Source organism: Lipotes vexillifer, unplaced genomic scaffold (genome assembly GCF_000442215.2).
Source record: "Lipotes vexillifer unplaced genomic scaffold, Lipotes_vexillifer_v1.1 scaffold72, whole genome shotgun sequence".
Classification (NCBI taxonomy): Eukaryota; Metazoa; Chordata; class Mammalia; order Artiodactyla; family Lipotidae; genus Lipotes; species Lipotes vexillifer.
Genome location: NW_006769482.1, coordinates 3,034,562 through 3,046,755, shown reverse-complemented (window position 1 = coordinate 3,046,755; position 12,194 = coordinate 3,034,562). Strand labels below are relative to the sequence as shown.

Genomic DNA, 12,194 nt, shown 5'->3' with positions numbered 1-12,194 from the left:
GGAAAGAGTCTTGGGAAGGAACTTTCCAATTAAAGATGTTTAACATTGTAGTCAGCATGCAGACTTGGAAACTGTGACTGGGCTCAGACAGGGAAAGTGGTCATTCAGGAGAAGTGTAATGGCTGTGTACCTGTGATGGAGCCCAGGACCCTCAAGCATTGGGCTGACAGATGGACTCCAATGCCTTTAAATGCACACCATCAACAATTCTTGTAGGAAGTGAGAGACTCTGATGGGAAATTAATACCAGAAGGCAACATTCCCTACTCATCTCTCTGATTTGCATTGGGCATTAGTACCTAATAGGTTAAATACTCTTCCAAAGTGATACCATTAAAACAAAGCAAAGTCTGTGGTTGATAATAAGCTACATGCTAATGATCTACAAACCAAAAGACAATGTCAGCATTATGACTCATATAAATAAATATTAAAATAACCAGCATTCAAAGAAGATTTTTGTCCCCAACTACAGCATTAGGAACCAAAATACACCGTGTGGTGGTTACTCTAAGTGCTTTAAAGGTAATGGGGATTCCCTGATCACAGTTTTTAAAAAGGCAAGATTTTGAGTCAGGTCCTTTCCTGCTGTAACCACACATGAGGTTCCTGGCGGGGCCTGGTGTGGACATTTGAACCCATCCCCGATGACGTCCCGAACCTACAAAAGCTCAACATAGCTGTCGCTCTTGGGATGGCAGAGTCCCTTGGTTTTCTCTGTCTCTGGACCCACTACAGTTTATAGGATGCTTTGCCATTTCCTCATGGAGCTGTGATTTAGAATGAAGCCAAGTCATTTGTGCCCAATGGAAAGCAGGGATGAACACCGGATTAGGGCTCACTAGTACCTAAGAAACTCCCAAATTACGCTCTGTTTTCAGGTTTACTATCAGGTAGGTCAAGAAGAACCCCTTTTTAGACCAGGGCTGAACAATCCTATACAAGTGGCGGCCTGAAGCGCAGGTTCAACTGCCAGGTTGCCCTAATTTTGCAGCAAGATTCATTTTGCAGTGAGAATGGCACCTGGCATTTTATATTAAATTTGGCCTCTCACAACTCAAAGAACAGTCTGATTAGCCACTTCTAGGCCTCCCTTCCCAACCATCCACAACTTTCTATTGTGTGTATTTGTATGATAGGTTGTTCTGGGTTCCAGGCAGAACGTCTTAGAAAGAAATGCCTCTAGTGCCCCAAGGCAGGGTCTCTGGTTAAAACTAAGCACAGTCCTGAGTGGGTACCACTTCCTAGTGCCAAGAGCTGAGGGGCCCTGGATAAGCTATGGGAGCCTCTGTCACCTGACATGATGACCCTAGACCAGTCATTCAGGAACCTGAAGGCTGAAAAGCAGACTCTGATTGGGCAGGTCTGGGCAAGGACCCAGGTGGCATATTTTAACAAGGTCCAGGGCCCGGTTCCTCTCTTTTCTGAGGATGATGTATACCTGCCATAGTGTGTCAAAATTCTTCCCGCCAGGGATGGAGAGCTTCCCCGTTTTGTCCTTATCGATGCGGTAGTGCAGCACTTTCCCCTCGTGAAGCAGGCACAGGGCATAAGACCCGTTGTCCCTGGACCTGATCCTGGAAGAGAGGAGACAGAGCATCACCATCACTCCTACCGCCTGGAAGGGAGGAGCACCCTGGGGAGGCAGCCTGCAACAGCATCCCAACCTCGGGGACAAGGGGTCAAGGACTTTGTACCCAGGGAGGCCCAGCCCACAGCTCAGTGACACCACAAGCTCCAGACAAGGAAATGCTATGGTCGGGAACAGGCCACAGCCAAGCCCAGCAGGCTGGGGAGCGTTGGGTGGGCATCAGGAGAGGCCTCTGGGGTAAGTCCTCTGTTTGCCTGGAGCAGCACGCTCCTCAGGGTACCAGTAAGTGGGACTCTCAGCATTCTGCAGCTGGGGAGTCTGTAGAGCCCTCTTCACTCACCTCCTCTTTTCAGTGAGGTCTGCATTTGGATCAGGTTCCAGGAAGTGCAGCTCCCCTATCTAGCCAAGGGTGGGCATGGAGGGGGGGTGTCTGGTGGGCATTTTAAGTAGGAACCTTCTGGACCCCAGATGGAGGGGGCTGAAAGCCCTCTTCACTCCCTCAAGCTCGCTCTCCCCTTTGCAGGGAGGAGAGGGCAGGACCAGGACGGGTATTTCAAATGTTCCATGTGGCTTCGGTCGGAGCACAGGGAGAGGACTGGGGTTGGCAGCGTGAACACAGCCTGCAGGGGGTTAGTGCGCCATGGCTAGATGGGAGGGAGTCCGGGACAAAGTCTGGACCTGTCGAAGAGGCAAGAGACTTTTTCTTCCCTCTTTGTTTCCTGGTGCGCGAGGAGAGGGGATTAAGAACGCTGCTAAAGGAGCTCCAGAGCCGGGCGCGAGCCGCGGCTAAAAGCGCGGACCCCAGAGACGGGCATGAGATGCTAAGGCTGCTGCTGCCACCACAAAGAAGCCTGTGTGGGAGCACAGGTCACTATCCACAACCCCCTTCCGGGGAGCCTATGCAGCCCGCCACTGCCAGGGTCCAGTGATCCAGGGACAACTCCCCCGGGAGAACACACGGCGTGCCTCATGCTGGTGCAATGTCACGCAGGCCTCTGCCGCCGCAGGCTTGCCCCGCATTCCATGCCCCTCCCTACCCCCGGCCAGAGTGAGCCAGAGTCCTCGAATCAGCGGCTCCTTTTACCCCGACCTGTCTGAGGGAAAAGCAGACGCCCTCCAGCTACCTACACGCAGAGGCGGGGCCAAATCCAAAGCTGAGCCCTTGGGAGCTGTGAGAACAAAGAAGAGAAAGGGAAATCTCTCCCAGGAGCCTCAGAAGCAGCGGATTAAAGCTCCACAATCAACTTGATGTACCCTGCATCTGTGTAATACATGAATAGACAACGAATCATCCCAAATTAAGGAGGTGGACTTTGGAGAGCAAGATTTATGATTTTTTCCCCTTTTCCTCTTTTTGTGAGTGTGTATGTGTATGCTTCTGTGTGATATTTTGTCTGTATAGCTTTGCTTCCACCATTTGTCCAAGGGTTCTATCGTCTGTTTTTTTTTTTAACTTTTTTCCTTACTAATTACTTTTTATTTTAATAATTTTATTTTACTTTATCTTCGTTCTTTCTTTCCTTCCTTCCCTCCTTTAGACGACGAATCATCCCAAATTGAGGAGGTGGACTTTGAGAACAAGATTTAAGATTTTTTCCCCTTTTCCTCTTTTTGTGAGTGTGTATGTGTATGCTTCTGTGTGACATTTTGTCTGTATAGCTTTGCTTCCACCATTTGTCCTAGGGTTCTATCCGTCCGTTACTTTTTTTCTCTTAATAATTATTTTTTTATTTTAATAATTTTATTATATTTTATCTTACTTTATTTTACTTTATCTTCTTTCTATCTTTTTTCCTTCCTTCCCTCCTTCCTTCCTTCCCTCCTCCCTCCCTCCCTCCTTCCCTCCTTTCTTTTTCTTTCTTTCTCTTTCTTTCTTTCTTTCTACTTCTACTAATGCTTTCTTTCTGTGTTTTCTCCCTTTTCTTCTGAGCCATGTGGATGAAAGGCTCTTGGTGCTGCAGCAAGGAGTCACTTCTGTGCCTCTGAGGTGGGAGAGCCAACTTCAGGACACTGGTCCACAAGAGATCTCCCAGCTCCACATAATATCAAACAGTGAAAATCTCCCAGAGATCTCCATCTCAACACCAGCACCCAGCTTCACTCAACGACCAGCAAGCTACAGTGTGGGACATCCTATGCCAAACAACTAGCAAGACAGGAACACAACCCCACCCATTAGCAAAGAGGCTGACAAAAATCATAAGTCCATAGACACCCCAAAACACACCACCAGATGTGGACCTGCTCATGAGAAAGACAAGATCCAGCCTCATCCACCAGAACACAGGCACTAGTCCCCTCCACCAGGAAGCCTACACAACCCACTGAAACAACCTAAGCCACTGGGGACAGACATCAAAAGCAACGGGAACTACGAACCTGCAGCCTGCAAAAAGGAGACCCAAAACACAGTAAGATAAGCAAAATAAGAAGAAAGAAAAACACACAGCAGTTGAAGGAGCAAGATAAAAACCCACCAGACCTAACAAATGAAGAGGAAATAGGCACTCTACCTGAAAAAGGATTCGGAATAATGATAGTAAAGATGATCCAAAATCTTGAAAATAGAATAGACAAAATGCAAGAAACATTGAACAAGGACCTAGAAGAACTAAAGATGAAAGGAACAACGATGAACAACACAATAAATGAAATGAAAAATACGCTAGATGGGATCAATAGCAGAATAAGTGAGGGAGAAGAACGGATAAGTGACCTGGAAGATAAAATAGTGGAAATAACTACTGCAGAGCAGAATAAAGAGAAAAGAATGAAAAGAACTGAGGACAGTCTCAGAGACCTCTGGGACAACATTAAACACACCAACATTCGAATTATAGGGGTTCCAGAAGAAGAAGAGAAAAAGAAAGGGACTGAGAAAATATTTGAAGAGATTATAGTTGAAAACTTCCCTAATATGGGAAAGGAAATAGTTAATCAAGTCCAGGAAGCACAGAGAGTCCCATACAGGATAAATCCAAGGAGAAATACACCAAGACACATATTAATCAAACTGTCAAAAATTAAATACAAAGAAAACATATTAAAAGCAGCAAGGGAAAAACAACAAATAACACACAAGGGAACCCCCATAAGGATAACAGCTGATCTTTCAGCAGAAACTCTGCAAGCCAGAAGGGACTGGCAGGACATATTGAAAGTGATGAAGGAGAAAAACCTGCAACCAAGATTACTCTGCCCAGCAAGGATCTCATTCAGATTTGATGGAGAAATTAAAACCTTTACAGACAAGCAAAAGCTGAGAGAGTTCAGCACCACCAAACCAGCTCTACAACAACTGCTAAAGGAACTTCTCTAGGCAAGAAACACAAGAGAAGGAAAAGACATAAATAACTAATGCAAAAGAATTTAGAAAATGGGAATAGGAACATACATATCGATAATTACCTTAAATGTAAATGGACTAAATGCTCCCACCAAAAGACACAGATTGGCTGAATGGATACAAAAACAAGACCCATATATATGCTGTCTACAAGAGACCCACTTCAGACCTAGAGACACATACAGACTGAAAGTAAGGGGATGGAAAAAGATATTCCATGCAAATGGAAACCAAAAGAAAGCTGGAGTAGCAATTCTCATATCAGACAAAATAGACTTTAAAATAAGGACTATCAGAAGAGACAAAGAAGGACACTACATAATGATTAAGGGATCGATCCAAGAAGAAGATATAACAATTGTAAATATTTATGCACCCAACATAGGAGCACCTCAATACATAAGGCAAATGCTAACAGCCATAAAAGGGGAAATCGACAGTAACACAATCATAGTAGGGGACTTTAACACCCCACTTTCACCAATGGACAGATCATCCAAAATGAAAATAAATAAGGAAACACAAGCTTTAAATGATACATTAAACAAGATGGACTTAATTGATATTTATAGGACATTCCATCCAAAAACAACAGAATACACATTTTTCTCAAGTCCTCATGGAACATTCTCCAGGATAGATCATATCTTGGGTCACAAATTAAGCCTTGATAAATTTAATAAAATTGAAATTGTATCAAGTATCTTTTCCACTCACAATGCTATGAGACTAGATATCAATTATAGGAAGAGATCTGTAAAAAATACAAACACATGGAGGCTAAGCAATACACTACTTAATAACGAAGTGATCAGTGAAGAAATCAAAGAGGAAATCAAAAAATACCTAGAAACAAATGACAATGGAGACATGACGACCCAAAATATATGGGATGCAGCAAAAGCAGTTCTAAGAGGGAAGTTTATAGCAATACAATCCTACCTTAAGAAACAGGAAACATGTCGAATAAACAACCTAACCTTGCACCGAAAGCAATTAGAGAAAGAAGAACAAAAAGACCCCAAATTTAGCAGAAGGAAAGAAATCATACAAATCAGATCAGAAATAAATGAAAAAGAAATGAAGGAAATGATAGCAAAGATCAATAAAACTAGAAGCTAATTCTTTGAGAAGATAAACAAAATTGATAAACTGTTAGCCAGATTCAAGACTCAAATCCATAGAACTAGAAATGAAAAAGGAGAAGTAACAACTGACACTGCAGAAATACAAAAGATCATTACAGATTACTACAAGCAACTCTATGCCAATAAAATGGACAACCTGGAAGAAATGGACAAATTCTTAGAGAGGCACAACCTGCCAAGACTGAATCAGGAAGAAATAGAAAAGATGAACAAACCAATCACAAGCACTGAAATTGAAACTGATGAAAAATCTTCCAACAAACAAAAGCACAGGACCAGATGGCTTCACAGGTGAATTCTATCAAATATTTAGAGAAGAGCTAACACCTATCCTTCTCAAACTCTTCCAAAATATAGCAGAGGGAAGAACACTCCCAAACGCATTCTATGAGGCCACCATCACCCTGCTATCAAAACCAGACAAGGATGTCACAAAGAAAGAAAACTACAGGCCAATATCACTGAAGAACGTAGATGCAAAAATCCTCAACAAAATACTAGCAAACAGAATCCAACAGCACATTAAACGGATCATACACCATGATCAAGTGGGGTTTATTCCAGGAGTGCAAGGATTCTTCAATATACGCAAATCAATCAACGTGATACACCATATTAACAAATTGAAAGAGAAAAACCATATGATCATCTCAATAGATGCAGTGAAAACTTTCGACAAAATTCAACACCCATTTATGATAAAAACCCTGCAGAAAGCAGGCATAGAGGGAACTTTCCTCAACATAATAAAGGCCATATATGACAAACCCACAGCCAACATCGACCTCAATGGTGAAAAACTGAAACCATTTCCACTAAGATCAGGAACAAGACAAGGTTGCCCACTCTCACCACTCTTATTCAACATCGTTTTGGAAGTTTTAGCCACAGCAATCAGAGAAGAAAAGGAAATAAAAGGAATCCAAATGGGAAAAGAAGAAGTAAAGCTATCACTGTTTTCAGATGACATGATACTATACACAGAGAATCCTAAAGATGCTACCAGAAAACTACTAGAGCTAATCAATGAATTTGTTAAAGTAGCAGGATACAAAATTAATGCACAGAAATCTCTGGCATTCCTATACACTAACGATGAAAAATATGAAAGTGAAATCAAGAAAACACTCCCATTTACCTTTGCAACAAAAAAAAATAAAATATCTAAGAATAAACCTACCTAAGGAGACAAAAGACCTCTATGCAGGAAATTATAAGACACTGACGAAGGAAATTAAAGATGTTACAAGAAATGAAGAGATATAGCATGTTCTTGGATTGGAAGAATCAACATTGTGAAAATGACTCTACTACCCAAAGCAATCTACAGATTCAATGCAATCCCTATCAAGCTACCACTGGCATTTTTCTCAGAACAAGCACAAAAAAGTTCACAATTTGTATGGAAACACAAAAGACCCCGAATAGCCAAAGCAATCTTGAGAACGAAAAACAGAGCTGGAGGAATCAGGCTCCCTGACTTCAGACTAAACTACAAAGCTACAGTAATCAAGACAGTATGGTACTGGCACAAAAACAGAAAGATAGATCAATGGAACAGGATAGAAAGCCCAGAGATAAACCCACGCACATATGGACACCTTATCTTTGATAAAAGTGGCAGGAACGTACAGTGGAGAAAGGACAGCCTCTTCAATAAGTGGTGCTGGGAAAACTGGATAGGTTCATGTAAAAGTATGAGATTAGATCACTCCCTAACACCATACACAAAAATAAGCTCAAAATGGACTAAAAACCTAAATGTAATGCCAAAAACTATCAAACTCTTAGAGGAAAACAGAGGCAGGACACTCTATGATGTAAATCACAGCATGATCCTTTTTGACCCACCTCCTAGAGAAATGGAAATAAAAACAAAAATAAACAAATGGGACCTAATGAAATTCAAAGCTTTTCCATGGCCAAGGAAACCATAAACAAGACCAAAAGACAACCCTCAGAATGGGAGAAAATATTTGCAAATGAAGCAACTGACAAAGGATTAATCTCCAAAATTTATAAGCAGCACATGCAGCTTAATAACAAAGAAACAAACAACCCAATCCAAAAATGGGCAGAAGACCTAAATAGACATTTCTCCAAAGAAGATATACAGACTGCCAACAAACACATGAAAGAATGCTCAACATCACTAATCATTAGAGAAATGCAAATCAAAACTACAATGAGATATCATCTCACACCAGTCAGAATGGCCGTCATCAAAAAATCTAGAAATAATTAATGCTGGAGAGGGTGTGGAGAAAAGGGAAGCCTCTTGCACTGTTGGTGGGAATATAAATTGATACAGCCACTGTGGAGAACAGTATGGAGGTTCCTTAAAAAACTACAAATAGAACTACCATATGACCCAGCAATCCCACTACTCGGCATATACCCTGAGAAAACCATAATTCAAAAAGAGTCATGTACCAAAATATTCATTGCAGCTCTATTTACAATAGCCCCAAGATGGAAACAACCTACGTGTCCGTCATCGGACAAATGGATAAAGATGTGGTTTATATATACAGTGGAATATTACTCAGCCGCAAAAAGAAACGAAATTGAGCTATTTGTAATGAGGTGGATAGACCTAGAGTCTGTCATCCAGAGTGAAGTAAGTCAGAAAGAGACAAATATCATATGCTAACACATATATATGGAATTTAATTTTAAAATGTCATGAAGAACCTAGGGGTAAGACAGGAATAAAGACACAGACCTACTAGAGAATGGACTTGAGGATATGGGGAGGGGGAAGGGTGAGCTGTGACAAAGTGAGAGAGAGGCATGGACATATATACACTACCAAACGTAAGGTAGATAGCTAGTGGGAAGAAGCTGCATAGCACGGGGAGATCAGCTCCGTGCTTTGTGACCGCCTGCAGGGGTGGGATAGGGAGGGTGGGAGGGAGGGAGACACAAGAGGGAAGAGATATGGGAACATATGTATAAAAAAATTATGTTTTTGTCTTTATTAAAAGTGACTTCCTTTTTAATAAAAAAAAACAAAAACAAAAAACTGTTCCACGTGATGCGGTTAGATGACGTTGCCCGGAGAAGAAAATGTCCTCCAGCGTGGGGTGGTGAGCAGCAAGCAGAGCCAGGCCTGCACTGGCTGTGCTGGGCGCCCAGGCTCTGCCTCCTGGTCCCAGTGTGTGCTCCTGGGCACCACCCCCTTCCCTTATTCAGGAAATGAGACTTGTGAGTCTGATACGGAGCAGAGAGGCACCCGCTGTGATGCAGGGGGACCTGCCCCCCACGGGGAGGGCCTGTGGGACTTGGGGAGGGCGCAGGCCAGGTGGGGCTGCAAAGGCACAGAATGGAGGTGAAGCCCCTCCCCAGCTGAATTCCTTAGTCATCGCCATCCTCAGCCCATCTTCCCTCTCAGCAACTCAAGCCCTTGGGATCACAAGATCTGCGAGAGGGTGAGTCACCGAGGTCCCAGAGGTCCCAGAAAGCCTCTCCGGCCTTGGCATTTTCTAAAATGAGGAAACTGAGGCCCCCAAATGTTAAGCAATGTGCCCAATGCACTGTATTTTGGGAAGAGTTCAAATATGCCAAGCTGCTGTTGGATTTCCATGTTGAGGGGAAATTTCTGATGCCTCCTTTCGGTTGTACGAGGCCACATCCACAAGACGCACTTTGGAAGCTGACGTGGTCACCCCTGGCCTTGTAGGTTCACCTCAAAAAGCTAACCCAGGACTTGAGATATGAGCTGTGTCGTTGGAACCTTGTTTTAAAAATAAGTTTAAGTCGTGCTTGGCTGTGTGTGATGAACGGGTTCCTTCCATGCACCAGTGCTCAGGGCAGCTGGTGTGGGTGGCGGGAAAGGCCCAGACCCGCCTCGGCCTCTGTAGGGGCCGCTTCTGAAACCTTCTGCTCTGTGAAAACATCCCTTCCTCCCAACCCAACCAGGTCACCGGCACCCCAAAGTGTAAGCTCCCTTTCACGGTTACATGGCCCATTAACGCCAGTTGGTTGCTGTCAGACCGAAAAACCACCACACAGAAAAGGAAAAACATATTTTTATACGAGAGATAACTGAGTCTATCTTGTAGGGAAGCTATTTTATAATGTGGGGCTACTCAGACCTGCTTTGTTTATTTTATAGGCATCCGTGGCAAACAAATAGGATAGTTTGGAGGTACAAAGAACTATACAAATTCTTAATATGAAGCAATATCAATTTACGTATATACATATAAAAGGTGACATTAGGATAATGATGCTCATAGGCCATTCCAAAATACCACTCTCTTTTCTTTTTTTTTTTTTTTTTTGTTTAGTACAGTTTTAAGTTTGCAGAAAAATTGGACAGAGAGCTCCCCTGTCCCACACACCCAGTCTCCTCTGTTATTAATATGGTACACTTGTCACAATTAATGAACCGATATTGATACACTGTCATTAAGGAAAATCCCTCCTGTGTTCAGATTTCCTTAGTTTTTACCTTCTCTCTTTTTCTCCTCCAGGATCCCAGCCCAGATCCCACGTTATATTCAGTGTCATGTTTCCTTAGGCTCCACTTGGTGGTGACAGTTTCTCGGAACCGTATGCATTTTTTTTTTTTTAACATCTTTATTGGGGTATAATTGCTTTACAATGGTGTGTTAGTTTCTGCTTTATAACAAAGTGAATCAGTTATACATATACATATGTTCCCATATCTCTTCCCTCTTCGTCTCCCTCCCTCCCACCCTCCCTATCCCACCCCTCCAGGCGGTCACAAAGCACCGAGCTGGTATCCCTGTGCCATGCGGCTGCTTCCCACTGGCTATCTACCTTACATTTGTTAGTATATATATGTCCACGTCTCTCTCTCGCCCTATCACAGCTCACCCTTCCCCCTCCCCATATCCTCAAGTCCGTTCTCCAGTAGGTCTGTGTTTTTATTCCTGTCTTACCCCTAGGTTCTTCATGACATTTTTTTTTTCTTAAATTCCATATATATGTGTTAGCATACGGTATTTGTCCTTCTCTTTCTGACTTACTTCACTCTGTATGACAGACTCTAGGTCTATCCACCTCATTACAAATAGCTCAATTTCGTTTCTTTCTATGGCTGATTAATATTCCATTGCAAAATACCACTCTCTTTGATTTAAAGTCCTTTGCATCTTGGACCTCAGGGTCCTGGAATCAATTAACTGGATCTGAACTCTGGTTTTCCAGATCCATGTCCAATGCCCAACCATTCCACCTTGCCTTATGCCCTGATTGACCTTTTGTTGTTAAAACTGGGATGGAGGATCACAGAATGTCTGGGGAGATGGTTCAATCACCTCATTAGAAATTGGGAAATACAAATTAAGACCACAATGGAAATAACATTACACGCCCTTCAGACTGGCAAAAATTAAAAAGACCAAAAATACTAAATATTTCTGAGAATGAGGGCAATAGGCATACTCGTATACTGCCTGTGGGAGCATGAATCAGCTCAATCATTTTGGAAAACAGTTTGGAATTCTCTACTGAAATTGAACCTATTTATCCTCTCTGAGTCAGCGAAACACTCCAAGATATACAAAATGTGTGCATTCTGCACCTATAAAGTATGTGGGGATGCTTATAACAGCTTTATCTGTGATTATCAAAAACCGTAAGCAGCCTAAGTGTTCACTAAGTGCAGAGTAAGTAGGTTGCGGGGTATTCATACCACAGAATGTCATAGAATAAAACAAACAAATGGCAGTGATAAAACGTATACTGTGATTCCACATGCATGAAGTTCCCAAACAGGCAAATGCGAATGGTTTTGATGTACGCCTAAGTCCTAGGTGGTGACGACAAAGAAAAAATAAGAAAAAAGCCAGGGCATGCTGGACACAAGGGTGCAGGAAGTGGTGTCCTGTAACAGGTGGGTGTGAGTGAGCGGCCTGCTGCGATGCTGCTTGTGTTTTAGTTCTTGACTCCAGTGGTGTTTGCTTTAGAATTATCCATTAAGCTGCACTTACAGAGTGACTCACTCTTCTGTGTGTTTAGTATTTTCATAAGAAAAACAGCATTAAAAGAGAGCTGATGCAAGGCAGAAATAGAGCATCTCTTGCTTTTGGGCAGTGATTTCTGCAAAGGCACACGCTTCCTTGAGGGCCCCCCCCCC

At 42.8% G+C, this 12,194-nt stretch overlaps 1 protein-coding gene across 7 annotated transcripts in view; it reads right to left on the bottom strand.

The window, feature by feature from the left end:
• The window catches only part of SYK (spleen associated tyrosine kinase), a 62,089-nt gene that overhangs the window by 36,547 nt on the left and 13,348 nt on the right, over nucleotides 1–12,194 (bottom strand). For all 7 annotated transcript variants that reach the window (XM_007445630.1, XM_007445631.1, XM_007445625.1 and 4 more), the window contains exon 3: nucleotides 1,442–1,577. In XM_007445630.1, coding sequence (XP_007445692.1) covers nucleotides 1,442–1,577 — 136 coding nt within the window. The remainder of the gene's footprint in view (nucleotides 1–1,441; nucleotides 1,578–12,194) is intronic.